This window comes from Vitis vinifera, chromosome 7 (genome assembly GCF_030704535.1).
Source record: "Vitis vinifera cultivar Pinot Noir 40024 chromosome 7, ASM3070453v1".
Classification (NCBI taxonomy): domain Eukaryota; kingdom Viridiplantae; phylum Streptophyta; class Magnoliopsida; order Vitales; family Vitaceae; genus Vitis; species Vitis vinifera.
The window spans coordinates 21,443,918-21,460,704 of NC_081811.1; the positions used below are offsets into that span (position 1 = coordinate 21,443,918).

The 16,787-nt window shown below is 32.5% G+C and overlaps 1 protein-coding gene across 18 annotated transcripts; it reads right to left on the minus strand.

The window, feature by feature from the left end:
• Window positions 1-3,553: 3,553 nt before the first annotated feature.
• LOC104878216 (putative disease resistance RPP13-like protein 1) lies at window positions 3,554-13,357 on the minus strand. Of its 18 annotated transcripts, XM_059738355.1 has the most exons (12): window positions 11,725-13,350; window positions 7,927-8,012; window positions 7,741-7,802; window positions 7,545-7,662; window positions 6,849-7,418; window positions 6,251-6,722; window positions 5,712-5,840; window positions 5,309-5,424; window positions 4,818-4,917; window positions 4,548-4,676; window positions 4,027-4,428; window positions 3,554-3,876 (listed from the first exon to the last, which is right to left on the minus strand). In XM_059738355.1, the coding sequence occupies exons 1-4, from the start codon at window positions 13,163-13,165 to the stop codon at window positions 7,617-7,619; spliced, it is 1,635 nt and encodes a 544-aa protein (XP_059594338.1). In that variant the 5' UTR covers window positions 13,166-13,350; the 3' UTR covers window positions 3,554-3,876; window positions 4,027-4,428; window positions 4,548-4,676; window positions 4,818-4,917; window positions 5,309-5,424; window positions 5,712-5,840; window positions 6,251-6,722; window positions 6,849-7,418; window positions 7,545-7,616. The 18 variants fall into 18 exon arrangements, with proteins under 18 accessions (XP_059594338.1, XP_059594342.1, XP_059594343.1 ...); XM_059738359.1 differs by having other exon boundaries at window positions 3,554-4,428; window positions 5,309-5,626; window positions 5,712-6,704; window positions 7,545-7,658; window positions 11,725-13,354; XM_059738360.1 differs by having other exon boundaries at window positions 3,554-4,428; window positions 5,309-5,626; window positions 5,712-6,704; ... (1 more) ...; window positions 7,741-7,799; window positions 11,725-13,353.
• Window positions 13,358-16,787: the final 3,430 nt, after the last annotated feature.

Here is a 16,787-nt window from a genome sequence, read left to right on the forward strand (position 1 = left end):
TTTTTAGTTAAACTTTAGAAATTAAATTTTATCTAAAAATTATTAAAAGTGGTATTTAATTTTTTTTATTGACTTTCAAACTTATCTAATTTTTTACTTGAAATATAATAGAACATGTTTACAAAAAAAAAAAAATTAGTTTTTCATTTTTTAAATAAATGAGTATAAATATATTAAAATAATTAAAGATAATCTTAGTAAAAAATTTGATAAATATGATTATAATTTTAAATATAGATTCATTTGGATAAAATTTCACAAAAAAATAAAAAAAATAAAAAAAATAGTGGAAAGAAAGAACATTGCTAAAACTACAAAAACAAAATATGCAATTATAAAATTTTGATGATGAAATTTTAAAATAAAATTGAAACAATTCTTGAGTGAGAGAATTTGAGTAGGAAAAAAATATTGGAAATCACTTGAAATCCTTAACAAAAAGTAGTCTTGTACGCTCTTGTACAATTAGTAAATTTGTCTTGTACAGTTAGTGTAATACCCTTGTACAATAACTCAAATTTCATACATCATCTCATGAATATTCGACAATAGGTCGGTTAACCATGTTTGCATTGGTTTGGTTTTAAAAAAGAAGAAAAATTGTTACATAATTTTGTTTTACAATCATCATAAGTGAGGTACCTATTGAAATGACCATATACAAGTTAGATAAAGCACATGAGATGAATGTATGTTTAACCAATGTATGTGAGGAATGTCATTTATCCTCGGTTAGAAGAAATAAACAAACAAGTTTTTCAGAATCACTTAAAATCCTTCACAAATAATAGTCTTGTATACCCTTATACAGTTAGTATATTTGTCATGTATACTTAGTGTAAATACCTTGTACAGTGACTCAAATTCCATATACCTCCTACTCAATGTGTAACCATAGGTAGGTTAACCATGTTTTCATTGGTTTGTTTCAAAAAATAGTGGAAGATGGAAAAACAAAATTTTCTCTCAAACATCATTAATGGGATAAATATTCAAATTATCATGTGTGAGTTAAATAAAGTGCATAAGATGAGTGTGTAATAGAGGAATGTGTACCTTAAGAGTGTGCAATCCTTAGATGACAAAGACAAAAAAAAAAGAAAGTTGTCTAACATTGATTAAAATCTTTCACAAAGGATAGCCTTGTATACCTTTTGTATAGTTAGAACTTTTGTCTTGTACAGTTAGAAAATTTGTCTTGTCCAATTGAACATTTACCTTGTACAGTTAGTATAACACCCTGGTACAATAATGCAAATTTCATCCATATGCATACATTATGTGTCACATATGATATGTGAACCATGTTTCCAATGGTTTGATTTAAAAAATGATATAAAACATAAAAATAAATTTTTTCTCTAAACATCATTATTAAGGTAAGTATTTGAATTGTTATATGCGAGTTAAATAAAGTACATAAAATAAAGGAATTTGTGGTAGGAGAACGTATAATCCTTAGATGACAAGAAAAAAAAAAGTTGTTCAAAATGTACAATTTTGTACACCCCTTGTACAATTAGTGTAATAACCTGGTATAATTGTATAAATTTCATATATATATATGTATAAATTATATTCACATGAGTGTGTAAACTATGTTCCCAATAGTTTGACATTTAAAATAATTAAAACAAAGAAATTACTTAAAAACTATTATTTAAGCCAAATTTATTTATTTCTTTCTTTTTATTTTTGGAAATAAAGAAAAAAGAATAAAAAATTTATTTAACCATAAGAAATATGAATATAAGAACACTTAGAAAATACCAAATTTATTTATTTATTTCATTTTATTTTTGGAATTAAAGAAAAAAATTTATTTAACCATAAAAAATATTGATATAAGATATGTTAAAAAATATAAATAACCCCAAATTTATTTGCTTATTTCATTTTATTTATTTAAATTAGAAATTAATTTATTTTAATATATTAAAATGTGCACAATTGATTTATTACTTTGTTAATTATGGGTATATTAAAATTTTCTATTAGACAAAAAATAAATAAAGAAAATAAAATTAAAAAAAGTAATAAATATATAATTTAGCTATTTAATTATTTTTCATGTAAAAGATAGTCCCACAAAAAATACATAATTGATCAATTTCTTTGTTTAATTGTAAACATAATATATTTTTTTTATTATTAAAATAACTAATGGAAAAAAAATAAAAATGGATAATCAATGAATGAAATTTAATTCTTTTTATTATTTTCATATAAAAAATAGTACTAAACAAGGTTTTCAATTTTTATTTTTAAAAATATTTTTCATTTTTTAATTAAATGGTTTTTCAAAAAGAAGATATAAAAAATATAAATCATATTACCATTTTTTTAGAAAGTAATTTCTAAAATAGTTTTTGAACATAATTTTTCTTTATTTATAATTTAAAATAGAAAATATTACTGATTTTTAATTATTTATATAAAAAAATAAAAGACAATGAAAGGTCATTGGGTATTTTAGTCCATCACTATTTTATATCCTTAAAAGGTAATATATAGAAATTTGAAGGATATATTGGTCTTTTAACATCTTATATCATTTCCATCAATTATGAAAGTTATATGGATCAAATGTTAATTTTTTTGTCCAGGACCCAAAACACAATTCTCCCTAATTTAATCTAAGGAAAATATGTAACGAAACTCAAACTGCACTATCCAAATGGGCGCCAAGAATGTTACATTTGACAAATGCCAGTAAACCTCTACAGCTAGAAATTAAAAGATCACTCTCTTGTTGTATCTCTCTTTTTCTCCAAGCTCCAGAAGGAAAAACTCGAACCCCATTATTTTGATCACAGAAAAAATGGCAAAAAAGTGTGTTGTAGTTCATCTTGAAGCTCATTAACTTCATCTTAATTTGATCCAAATTGCAGAAACATGGGAAACTCCATGAATCTATGGTGCTATGGTGGCCTACATTCATATAACTGGGGACACTTTGGTTTAAACTACAATGACCCCAAACAGGGTTTGTAGAGACTTTATCGAGATTACTAGCTTCAAAAGACTGAGGAAAGAAAGATGTTCTCAATGAAAACTTGGTGTCAAATTGCAGATAAAGACCTAAAAATCCCACTTAATGTGTTCTAGGAATTGTTGTTTTATAGGGAGTAAGAACAGAGTGCACGAGTTTTGGGGTGGGGTGATACCTAAAGCACTAGAGTAGCACGTGATCAAGCCTCACTGAGTGAAAAGCTTCTTTGGTTTGTACATGTCTGCTTAGTGATACTTAGGATTGGCGAAGTATACATCTCCTTTGTGATCAGGTTTGTATATGGGCAGATGAATGTTCATGTGAGGTTCATATATGTTTCTGATACATATCACCCTGGAAGAATCTAGATCAAGGGGATGAGTTTCTAAAGCTTGACTTGGTTTGAGATGTTTGAGAATTGGTGAGCATGATATATATCATGATATTGCAGAAGACAACAGAGCTTCTGAAATATGTCAGGTTCAATAGTAAGAAATCTTATCAGCTGTCACTTACAGTAATCGTATGATCTCAATATTCATTTGTTGAAGAAGAAAGAGGTATCTTGAAAAAAATTTGCTTTCACACTATTCAATTACAAGAGGATGTTCACATAATAACTTACTGTCTTTCTACCTCTAGACTCTTTCAACTTAATCAACATGCAGGGAAAACCAGTCGGGTGACCAATTATTCACATAATAACTTACTGTCTTTCTACCTCTACTTGTTACTCATCAGCCAAGCTTATAGTAATATAACCTTGGGTTCATCTCTCTATGCCACTGATGACAACTCCACATGGGCTTCCCCTTCTGGTGATTTTGCATTTGGATTCCGACGGTCTCCAAGTGAAAAGGATCTATTCCTTCTTGCTATCTGGACTGCAAATGGAAGTTAACCAGTGCCAAGAGGATCAAAAGTTGAGCTTACTACCAATGGACAGCTTGTTCAAGAGATATGGAAGACAAAGACTGGTAATGTGAGCAGTGAAGCAGTGCATGGTGCCATGCTTGGAGACGGAAATTGTATACCTGTGTATGGGAGAGCTTCAAGCACCCAACTAATACCATATTGCCAACTCAGGGATTGGTGTTGGAGCCTACTGTGCAGTTGCCATTTTTGAGGACCTGAGGTTTGCAAATGGAACTGGAAGCTGTTGGAGGAAAAGACTACCTCTTTCAAATGGGAGGTTGGATCAAACTGCTGTTGCCAGAGGTGCTCTAATCATTCTGTTGAAGTCCAGTGAACTAACTTCAGGCAGAGGCAAGCAAAATAAAGCAATTCTAATACTCTCAGTCCTCTTAGGCCCCTCTGCGTTCTTCTTTGTTTCTGTGGCTGCAATTTCTCTAGTTTTCTACTGCTTGAACCTCAAAAGTCTGCAGCTTTATCACAGAATCCTGAGTACAAGCGATGGTAGAAGCCTTTGGCACTGTCTACAAAGGGATATTACCATCAGGTTCTGGAAATTCTGTTGCTGAAAAGAAGTTGGAGAAGGTGGTGGGAGAAGGTGAGAAAGAATTCAAACCAGAAGTGAATGATAGGCCAAACTCACCATAAGAATCTACGACACTTGCTGCATTACTGCAGTGTGTGGGTGAACACGTGACTTCTGGTGTATGAGTTTATGCACAATGGTTCTTTATCAAGCTTCCTTTTTGGAGGCGCCCCAGGACTTGTGTACCTACATGAAGAATACAGTAAACAGATCATCCATTGCGACATAAAGCCCTCAGAACGTAACTCTTGGATGATTCTTTTACAGCCAAAGTTGCAAACTTGGACTGGGAAAGCTTCTGATAAGCAACCAGACTAGAACACTCACAGGCATCAGAGGGACTATGGGGTATATTCAGACAACTCGGGCAGCCTATGTCTCTTATAATAACACGTTATGAAGCATCAGCTCAATGCCGGGGTTCAATCTGCAAAGCAAGGGATTCATCAATGTTTCCTTCAAACTAAATAATAAGGAACAGAAATGGATCATTCTGCATTTTCAGTGGTGTTTGTTATAGCATTTATACAAGAACTCTAGGGGTTTCTATGTATAACTTCATTCCTATTTTGTAATCCAAATCTCTTCAATCAATTAAATGTATAAATGAATCCTATTCATTGTTTGGAGTAACAACAAAATTCTGGAAGACTGGGAAAGTTTCAACACTGAAGAGAAAATAAAATGACAAGACCATAAATTCTGGAAGAGGGCTTTGCATTCTAACCATTACCATAATTTTAGAGCTCAACCCAGATGAGTAATTATTTTTCAGAATGTTCAGAAGATAATTCTAAAGTGATGAACCTTCTACTCACAATTTCTTGTTCTTCTTGAACAGAACAATGGACATCAATAGTTCAGCACCCAGGAATCTCCAATTCCTTCACTGGGAAAAGTCACCTTTCCAGTTAAGAAAATCATCAGGATTAATCTGAGCAAAACATCAGAGTATACATCAAGAAAGCCTTGATCAAAATCAAAATACATCAAGAGCTGCCATTTTCTTCTATTTCCTCTTCCCTGAATGGAATGCCTTTTGGACTGAATTGATCAATGGTAACAGTCTAACACACTCCTTAAGCTCTTATTGAGGTCAACGGGGATTGGCACATTTAATGACTTTGAACTCATAGCTGTGTGAAGGGAGGCAAACATGAATCTCAGGATAATCAACAAGTCAACAACTATCAATCAGTAAGGAAAAGGAAAAGGAAATACCTTTGGATATTTACAAAGAAAAAATTTGAGAGAGTCCAGCTGCTCTGTACAGAAAGGCTTGAGCTTATTCCATGGCCAGTCTTTAGATGGTTCTCAATTACGGATGAGAGGGTTGAGTTTTCTTTCATTCTGCAATAAGATTAAAAACATCATCTGTTAGATAAGTAACCACCATTCTATTGTCCAGCTAATGCATTTAGATCTAAGACAAGATATAGAAAAATAGTCGAAAATAGCTAAAGACAGTCCAAAAACTCATTTGACTAATAATTTTCTAAAAACAGTAACATAAAACCAGGATTTATTCATGTAACAAATGCAAATGAAATATGATACAAGATTTTCATGGATTAAACAAAAATAGATGGCAAAATAGAAGGATAAGGTCACAGACAGGACAATATTAAAAGAAATTATTATTTTTCCTACCTGAAAATCGAGGCATTCAGAACAGTACAAGTTTGTAAGTAGTCCATGGAAACCAGGGAACTTATGCAGATGTTGTATTCTATTGCATAAGGCGAACACTCAATACTTACAAGCATAATCATGCCCAGAAAGCCATGAATCCCTTTCTGTTTTGCTTTTTTACCTATTCCCATCTCTTATGGCCAGAAGTGCCCAGGATGATATAACCTCACCAAATAAGTTAGAAACCAGCCCATTCAGCAGGTTGAGTAGCCAGCTTGCCCTCAATCTTCTTTGAGTCAACAAACAGCTGGGCATTATTGCCTCCAATGGGGAGGGTCTGGAAATATTAGAGCTGGCAGCAGGGGTGGCTGTAAAACTCTCTGTTCCAAAACCCCAAGTTTCAGGGCCAGAAGTTCCTTCTGTGGCTGGTTTGTTGTGATGGCCATTTTGGGTCCTAACAGACTTGCTATTGTTGTCTGGGCACCTGCCTCAGAGAAAGCCTGCCAAAGATTAGTCTGGGCCAGGGGAAACGGATTTTCTTTGCTGGAGTTCCCAGTCTGTTGCTTCAATCTTTTCTCTGTGCTGTTGTGAGAAGAAAACCTATCAGACACATGAATGAGTACAAAAAGGTAAACTTCAGGTTTTGGTTGTATTGAAAAGCACAGGAAACTTCACAAGAGGCATACCTCAGACTTATTGAAGAAAAATAAAGTACAATTGACTTACCCAAATGTCTACTTTCTCATTTATAGGTTTTCTCCTAAACAAATCCCCACATCCAGGACAGGAAAAGGAAGAAACTGGGAGTCAACATTTTTTCAACCAAATGTCAGCACTAACTTATCAAAAAACATAGTTTTCCATTCAACCTCGGGAGCTGTATATGCAGGTGTACTGTACTTTCTGATATTGTCTTCTTCAATGCCCATTCAGGCTTCTTAAAGTGCTTATGATTGGTGGAGGTGCTTCCAAAATCACACAACTTCCATAATCCATTAGGGCCCAATAGAAGATTCTCAGCATTTATATAAGAACTTCAGGGTTTATGCGTATGATCATGTTACAGTATAAATCATAGTGAACTGGTGGAATTTGATCATTAGCCAACCTCATCAAAAACTGTTTCACAGTTGAGGGGATTGTTAACCTTGCCATGGGCCAAGCAGCAATTTCTGAAGAAGCTGGGTGACAGAGTACCATCATTTGGACTAGTTTCAATGGAAATTCCTCTGTTTTTATACATGATATCTTCAGCTTCAGCTTTTCCTTTTGCTTTTGACATGGCTGAAACTGATCCTGAAATCAAAAATCCCACACAAGTAGATAGTTAACAGAAGAGGATCCGAATCTCTTCAATTGATTAATGTATAAATGAAATAATCAAAATTTTTAGAGATAATCATAGGGAGATGAACCTTATACCTCTGAGTTTCTTAGTCTTCTTGAACAGAGCAATGAGCATCAAGTGTTGAGCACCCAGGAATCTCCCTTCCTCTACAGGGAAAATCTGAACAATCTATCTTTCTTCATATTCCACTTCCTTGCAAAAGTCAAAACATGAAGAAAATATCATCAAAATTGAGACAAAAACATGAAGAGATTTATGCCTATTGCTTACCTTTTGCAGAAGTCCACTTGGTTAGAGCACATTTTACATGGACGCCCAATCACTGCAAGCTGCTGAACCAAAGGAGAGTTCAAACATCTAAAAAATTTGACTAACTCAAGTATCATAAAATACTTCACATGAATTCCAAATGATCTCATATCTAAAAAACATTGGCATAAAATTATTGTTGTTTACCTTACATGTTTCTTCCATGCTCATAATTGAAACTTTGTTTATCATAACAAATCTTCTATGCTCATCCTGATTACTTACCATGAACACTGAAATGAAAAGGAAAAAAAAAACACAAAAAATGACGATTAGTTTGGTTTGATAAATTTAGCACACACAATTCCTTTTTTCTTGTATGAAAAAGGAAAGAGTAAAAAAAAAATGAATTTAATAATTTTTTAAAACTAGCAATTATAAAACTAGTTTGGTTCTCAGAAAATTTATGGGAAAGCAGGGAAAAAAAAGTGTAAACTTTTTCTCTTATTTGATTGTTTATGGGAAAATTGAGGGAAAAACAAATATTTATGAGGAATCTATTTAACACTTTTGAGGAACCAAAAATGTTTTAGATGTTGTCAAATCGATAATTGAAATGTATTTAATTCAAATTAAATGAGTTTAATCAAACACATGAAATTGTGAATAAAATTATTTAAAAGCATTGAAATTCAAGTCATTAAAGTTGTCCATAAAATTTGGTATATTGAAGCAAGAAAAAAACAAAGCAATTTGAATGACTTGCTAATAAAGCAACTAACTAGAATATGCCCTAGAGTTGTTCTGTGCCCTATATATAAGAAATAAATAGAGAACACAATAAAATATAAAAAAACAGAAAATAAAATACAAACAAACGAAATATCCATGGTTCTTTGTTATTTTTTCTTATTTTTTCAATGGTTATAAATGGTTATTTTTGCAAACCACCAAATCAAAACAGAGCATGAAAATGTGTTCAATATTTGTTTCAGGCTTGAAGCTTCAAGAAAAAGAAAATCTTAAATCAAATAAACAGGACTAGCGAATGAATTGGAACTTGAAAGAAAAGTTCAAGCGCAAAAGAATTACCTGACTCTATATTGGCGGAGTGGCACTTTGATTAATATAGCACACCATTGATCTCTATATTTGGAATGTGAGCTATATAACGCCATTCTTCCCCTTTCTCAAATTGACACCGTTTTTCCAGTAAAGGACATTTGTAGATGAACAGATAAGAGAGGGAGTCTGGAAGTCTCTCTTTTGTCAAGTATTTGAGCTTACTACAGTCATAGATCCGCAATGTTTTGAGAGAGGTGAGGTGTTGAAGACCCACTTTTGTCAAGGATTGGAGCATTGAGCACTTATTGATCCACAAACTTTCAAGAGAGGTGAGGTGTTGAAGACCCACTTTTGTCAAGGATTGGAGCATTGGGCAGTTATTGATCCACAAACTTTCAAGAGAGGTGAGGTGTTGAAGACCCACTTCTGTCAAGGATTGGAGCATTCGGCAGTTATTGATCCCTAGTGTTTTAAGAGAGGTGAGGTGTTGAAGACCCACTTTTGTCAAGGATTGGAGCATTGGGCAGTTTGCGATCTCCAATTTTTCAAGAGAGGTGAGGTGTTGAAGACCCGCTTCTGTCAATGATTGGAGCCTCGAGCATCCATAAATTTCTAATCGTTTTAGAGAGATAAGGTGTTGAAAAACCGATCCTGTCGAGAACTGGAGCTCTGGGCAGTGGTTGATCTTTAATTTTAGAAGAGAGGTGAGCTGTTGAAGACCCCCACTGTCAAGAGACTTGAGATCGGGAAATGATTCAATTTCAAGAGAAGTCAGAGAAGAGGGCAGCAAACACTCCTTGGGAAATAATTCAATGTCTTCACATCCACCTTCGATTGTGAAATGAGTAAGAGAGGTCAGCCTTTGCAAACCCCACTCCACCTGGGGCGTGAAATCGGTAATTCCAAGGTTACGTAGGTTGGAAGGCAAACCCTCTCTCTGAAACAACAATTCTGGACAAGACCCTAAATTCAACTTCTGTACAGATGACTGTCTGTGTGCCAACGACCTGAGCTTGGAGCACCTATAAATCGAACAAGACTCCAAGTTGAGAGCGTGCAATTCGATAGATTCAAGATCAGGGCAACCATCTAGAGACAGGGAACATAAAGATGTGGGATCACCCTCTGAAACCAAAATCGAGAGCTTCTCAAGCCCCTTAAGACCATCGATTGTGAAATGAGTCAACTTGGGGAAGATGCCTAATGAGAAGGATAACGAGAGAGAATCATCGATAACACCATGTTTGATTTTTAGACTTTCAAGGACTGGGAGATGACATCTGAACAACTCAGGTAGGGGAAACGCTAATTTCGAGCATTCAGAGATGAATAGTGATTTCAGTGTAGTGGGTAAACCAACTTTGTGCAGGGATCTAGAAAAACTACAATCATAGATTTTCAGATCATGTATGTTGGTTTGCGAGATTTCCTCCTCTAGCAGAGACTCCGCATAATCACATTCTCTAATTGAGAGCTGGTGTGGTGCCATTGGAAGTTGACTCCACTGAGACACATCTAAAATTTCAATTTCTGAAGTTTGAAGAGCTGTGAAGTCACAACCTGCCATTTGCAACTGCAGTTTACCAAAATCCATCATCCTCAATTGACAAATTGCAGGAACTGTGAGTGAAGCCATAAGCAGCTGCGGACATTCACGAATTTGAAGTTCCACCAATGAAAGAAGTTGTTCTGGTAATTTCCCAGTGAGTTTGGGACACTTTCGTATAAAAAGCTTTTGGAGACGAGGGAATTCTCCACAACATAACCATTTCTCCCAATTCTTCATATCCTCAAATGATAGTGTTTCTAGGAATTGAAAGGAAGCATTCCCATAGAACTCATCACCCACACACTCTACTCCATTCATCCTTGAGATTTGCAGATATTTAAGCTGGGTTAGTTGTCCAAGTGGTGGCAATGTTGAGCAATTGCCACAACCCCGAAGCTCAAGGGACACGAGATTCAGCACTGAAGGATCTCCAAGCCAATTTGGAAATCCTTCACCAGGATAGTTTGTGATGGAGAGTTGTTTTAAATTTGGATGAGGTTGTAACTTGTTGAGTATATCATGCGTTGTTGCACCACTTTGTGTAACACCATTGGTACACTCGTCACCCCAATCAAAGATTAACTCATCAAGATAACTTTTATCCTTCATATTAGCCCTTGATGCATCATTGACACTCACCACATTCTCCATGTTTGAAATACAAAGTTTTCCTCGAATCTCTAACAGCTCCCCCAATTCTCCAATTCTTAATCCATCGTTTTGGCCCACAATAAATTGAGTCAACCTTTGTAAACTTTTTAATCGACCAATTCCATGACTTGACATTTCTCTCAATGAACCACATCCATCAATATCAAGATAGCGCAAATTAATCAATTTTCCCATCTTTGAAGGCAATTCATCAAGTTTTGAACATTTTCTCAGCATCATCGTTTGTAAATTGCATAAACAACATATTGATTCAGGTAAATTTTTAATCATCGTGAAAGACAAATCCAAGTAACGCAAATGTTTCAAATTACCTATCGATTTAGGCAAATCAGTTATTGCATATGCACATAATGATAACACACGTAAACACCACATTTTTGGTAATATATCTTGTAAAACCCTTTTACTCAAATAATACCAAGGTAGGTTTCCGATTAACTTCACTTCTAAGAATGTCCGAAGAGATTTAGCTCTAGTCATAACCTCAAAATTCTTAAATGCAACCAACTCAGTATAATCACTTTTAAAGTACACAAAGTGGTGAGCCTTCTCAGATACTTTTGGTAACTTAACATCATCTTCCACTCGAGCACAAAAATCTCCAGACACGTGTTGAGCCAATTCATGTATTAGATCATGCATTACAAAGCATGATCCTTTTCTTCCAATAGATTTTTGAAAGAATGACTTGGCGAGAAGTTCATCAAAATATGACTCACCTATCTCTTCCATTCTCGTTCCTTCGTTTTGTTGTGGGTGTAAAAGACCTTCTGCCATCCATAATAAAATCAGCTTCTCTTTGTAGAATTGGTGGTCCTGGGGAAAAATAGAACAATAAGCAAAACAATGCTTCAGAGGTAGAGAAAGATGATGGTAGCTTAATATCAAAGACGGAAGAATTTCGGAGCCACTCTGCGGATGCCATATTTCACTTTTCAACACATCGTCCCATTCCCTTTTTTCGACCTTAGAATACAAGAGACAGCCGAGTGCTTTCACAGCCAAAGGTAATCCTTGGCACTTGTCCACAATCTGTCTGCCTATGCGTTCAAGCTCAAGGTATGCGTTGGGGTCTCTATCTTCAAATGCATGCTTTTTAAACAGGGACCAACTATCTTCAGAGCTTAATTTCCCAAGATGATGAGTAGGGACTGCTCGCATGGTTGTTGCAACAGATTGATCACGACTGGTCATGACAATCTTGCTTCCCTCTGCTGCAGCGAGGAGTGGAGTTCGTAGAATATTCCAACCTTCACGATCGCTAAGCTCCATATAACCTTCATCACGAGGCTTTAAATTCCAGACGTCATCAAGGACAAGCAGAAATTTCTTGTTACTAAGTTTCTCTTTGAGTTGAAGCTGAAGCAAATTTAGGTTGTCAGCGGAAGTAGGCGGAGAACGAATTTCCTCAAGAATGGTTTTGGTGAGTTTGATAAGGAGAAACTCAGGGGAAACATAGACCCATGCTTTCAAGTCGAAGTGTTCCTTCACTCCCTCATCGTTATAGAGAAGCCGAGCAAGCGTGGTCTTGCCGCTGCCGCCCATGCCCACTATGGACATCACCCCCATTTTGCCGCCTGTTGTATTGTCAGAAAGCAACCACTCCATCATCTCCTTCTGAATTTCATCCCTGCCGACAACAATGGAGTCATCCTCCAAAGAAGTGGACATTCGTGATCTTGGTCTTGGTGACCGTTTCTCGCCCCCACCTTCTGCCAGCCCCAACCCAACTATTTCTCCTGCGATTTTTTCCAGTTGATCAATCGTGCCCCTGACCCTGGACTCCATGCTTTTGATAGCAAATGGAGCCTTCACACAAGCAGAGAACTTGTTCCATTTCCACGCCTTAAGAGTTCCGCCGGTTTGGGAGTCAGCAGCTTCCATCTTGCAACGCAAAGCGTCGGTAGCGATCTCGTCCAACAGGTCTTCCGCATCATACACAGCACCCTTGACATGGACGAGCCACTCTTTGACATTTGGGTTTGAAAATTGCTTCACCTCCGCATCATCGAGCACATTGAGAACAACCACGAGTTTCCTCTTCAACTCGTTGAGGAGTTCATCGCTAAGGTTCCGTCGCCGAATGAAGTTTATGAGCTCTGGAGAAGCCAACCTTTCGAATAGAACTTGAAGCGAAGCTGAGAGGAGGGCGTCCGCCATATCTGTGTCGACTGTTGCTTTGCAATAGGAATTCAGAGGATTGGTTTCTGTTACCGCGATACCACCAAAGTGCAAAACTGGGTTTGCTTGGAGGAATCATCATTGGGGGTGAGAAAAAGAAAAGGAAAAGCAAGTGGGAGGTGGATGCGCTTTCCCCAAGGCAAAAGCAAGTGGAAGATGAATGGCGCATTCCCAACAACAACAACATTCGGTATTTTTCCTTTTCATCTACGCATTTCTTCTTTCTTCTTCTAGTATTATTATTAGTAGACATATACACACAGATATTTGTTTATAACATTATCATTACTAATATTATAAAATTTATTATTAATAATATTATTATTTGATTCATTATTGCACATAGATGAAAAAGAAAAATACCGAATGTTGTTGTTGTTGCTATTGCTTTCCTTTGGGTTATTTGATTCATTATTGATTCATTATATTATAAACTAATATTATGATTCATTATTTGGGAGTTTTTTTTATCAAATTATGAAAATTGTTGTTTTCTACACGGTGATAAAATGAAGAAAAAGAAAAAGAAATAAGACCCATTAATAATTTTATTTTCACATTCTTTTGAAATTCAATAACTTTCGAATATTGAGATCATCAAAGCAAGAGAACAGTTAATAGGTTGGAAAATTTAAAATCATTATAAAAAATTTCGAGAATAATTCGGGTTTTCATGTTTGAACTTTGAGTTCAAAATTCCTTTGTCAACCCGTCTCTAATGAATGTTTTTAAAATTTAAATAAACTAGCTTGGGAAGGGTTTGAGACTTTTTTTTAAACCTCAGATGGAGGTGGGTTCAGGTATTGTCTTGTCCCGTCCCATCCTGATTATATATAAAATTAAATTAATTTAATTTTTATTTTCTTATTTTTAATAAATAATAATAATAATAATAATTTTCAAAAAAATAAATTATAAAAAATATAATAATTTTATTATTTATAAAATATATTTATTTTAGTGTAATTAAAATAATTTTTAAAAATTCAAAAAAATTCAAAAAAGTTAAATGGGTCGGATATAAGAAATTTTGAATAAATAGGGCGGAATTGGGATGGGACCGACCCATTCCGAAGCCGTCTCATTGTCATCCTTAACTCACCTAGTGGTAATTAAGGTCATTTTTTATCATTGTTTTGTAAAATGGTCTTTTATCCTTTAAAAAAAATGAAAAATATATTTAATAATTAGAAAATAAAAGATAATTTTTGTTTTTTAAAAAAAAAAATAAGGTATATTTAGATCATATCCTTTTAGTTATTTTTACTTATTTTAAAAAATTAATTATATAGATATAAAAAATAAAATAATCTAGATAAAAATTATTTTTAAAATATAGAAAATTAGTTAAGAATACTTCATCTTCTCATAGTCTTGTTTTATAAAATATCATAAAATAATTTTCAAAAACATTTTTTTTAACTATTTTGAGAACCACAATTGGAATAATACAAAACAAAAATAAATAAATAAAAATAAAAAGATCCAAAGAAAGATAGACGTGTTGAATTAGTGCACTTAAAGTTCAATGAACCTAAAAGTAAGGATGAAAATATAGTAATCATGGACATATCGGTATGGATATATCGAATATATTGTAGATATATGACAGATATTTTGAAAAAAAATATCGATAGACCTAAAATTGATCAAAATTAATAGAAATATAAGAAAAACCTCGTACAAATGTAATTAAAAGTATAATAAACATTTTAAAGTTGTTTTGTTGAAGAATTTGATATATGTGTAATATAATTTATCATATTTGATAATAATATCATATGCATCAATAAAAAATATGAATTTTATTAGTGTACATTTATTATTAAATTACATCAAATATTATTTCTATTTGATTATAATATGTCTAATTTTAAAATATATTTAATATTAAAATTGTGATCCATTTAATTCAATTATATTAAATGATAAAAAATAATGATAATTTGTATAAGTATTTTTATTTTAAAATTTTGATAATTTTATTCAAAAATTTTGATAATTTTATTCAAAAATTTAAATTTATTTTATATGTAATTATTATATAAAAGCATAATAACTAAAATTAATTTATTTATAATAATTTTTTTGATTAATTTATAATATATATAGTATGTACATTTAATCAGCAATGGTCAAGGGCAAGTTTGTGCTTGAGTGTAGGGGCTCAAATCGCCTTGGTTCCGTAAACACCATTATATCGGAAAAAATATGAAATATTTTGTGTATTAAAGTTATTTTGTAAGTGTAATAAGATAACATTTATCAAATTTTTATGAAAAAAAATTAGCTTAAATTTATTTAATACATTTATATTCATTTATTTTAAAATTTTTACAATACTTTTATTAAAATATGTTTTGTTACATTTTAAATGAAAAATTAAATTAATTTATATAAAAAAAATTTTGAGATTTAATTTTTAAAATTTTATTAAAAATATGTAGTAAGAACTTTTTCTATTAACATTAATTTATTTAAACGATTAAAATTATTAACAATTTATCTTATCAAATTAATTTTAATTTATAAAATATTAGAGCTTCCTTAATTTTTTATATTGTAGCAATTTTTTTGGGTCAAATTATATTTTTAATATTTTAAAATAAAAAAATTTAAAATTAAATAAAATTGAAAGGATAAATATAAAAAAAAATTAAGAGTGAAGTGATAATAATTTTTAAAAAGTGGATTAATGAGATAAATATGAAAAGTAATTAAAAATAAAAGGACAATATAAAATAAAATGATAATATAAATTTAAAATGAAAGATAAATTAAAAATGGATAATTAAAAAAAAAAAAAAAAATGGCATCACCCAAAAAATTGGCGAATTTTTCAAACACCGTAATTGACTGATGAGAAAACGAAAGAAAAGCAAAGGAAAGAGCGGAAGACTTGAAGGAATCTTTGATGGTGGTGGACACTATAATTGACTGATGAGAAAAACAAAAGAATAGCAAAAAGACGATGCCAAACATTGTCTTGTAAGGTGGGTGGTGGGTGGAGTGAAAGCAACAAAGCAAACTAGTAGGATATCTCATTGCTATTCCATACCTCTAGATGACCATAACACCAAAATTTAAGAATATGTTTGATTACAAAAAAATATTGGGAAAAGAAAAAAAAATTAAGAAAAATAATTTTCTTATGTTTGGTTTTACCATAGAAAATATATTAAAAAAAATTAAATATAATTAAAATTAATTTGAGATTTATATATTTTTAAATTATTTAATCTTGTTAGAATATAGAGCAAAGAGTAAAATGAGTTTAAGGAAATATATAAAAATAATTTAAATATGATTATAATTTTAAATATAAATTCATTTAGATAAAATTTCATAAAAAAAAAAGGGTGGAAAGAAAGAACATTAGTAAAACTATAAAAACAAAATATGCAATTACAAAATTTTTACAATGAAATCTAAAAATAAAATTCGAAACAATTCTTGAGTGAGAGAATTTGAGTGGGGAAAAAAAAATTTTGAGTGGAAAAAATGGGAAAGTTTTTCAAAATCATTTGAAATCCTTAACAAAAAGTAGTCTTATACATCCTTATACAATTAGTTAATTTGTCTTGTACAGTTAGTATAATAC

What these genes read in the sequence shown, in the direction of transcription:
- LOC104878216 (XM_059738343.1), bottom strand. Translation starts at nt 13,165, where the DNA reads ATGGCGGACGCCCTCCTCTCAGCTTCGCTTCAAGTTCTATTCGAAAGG.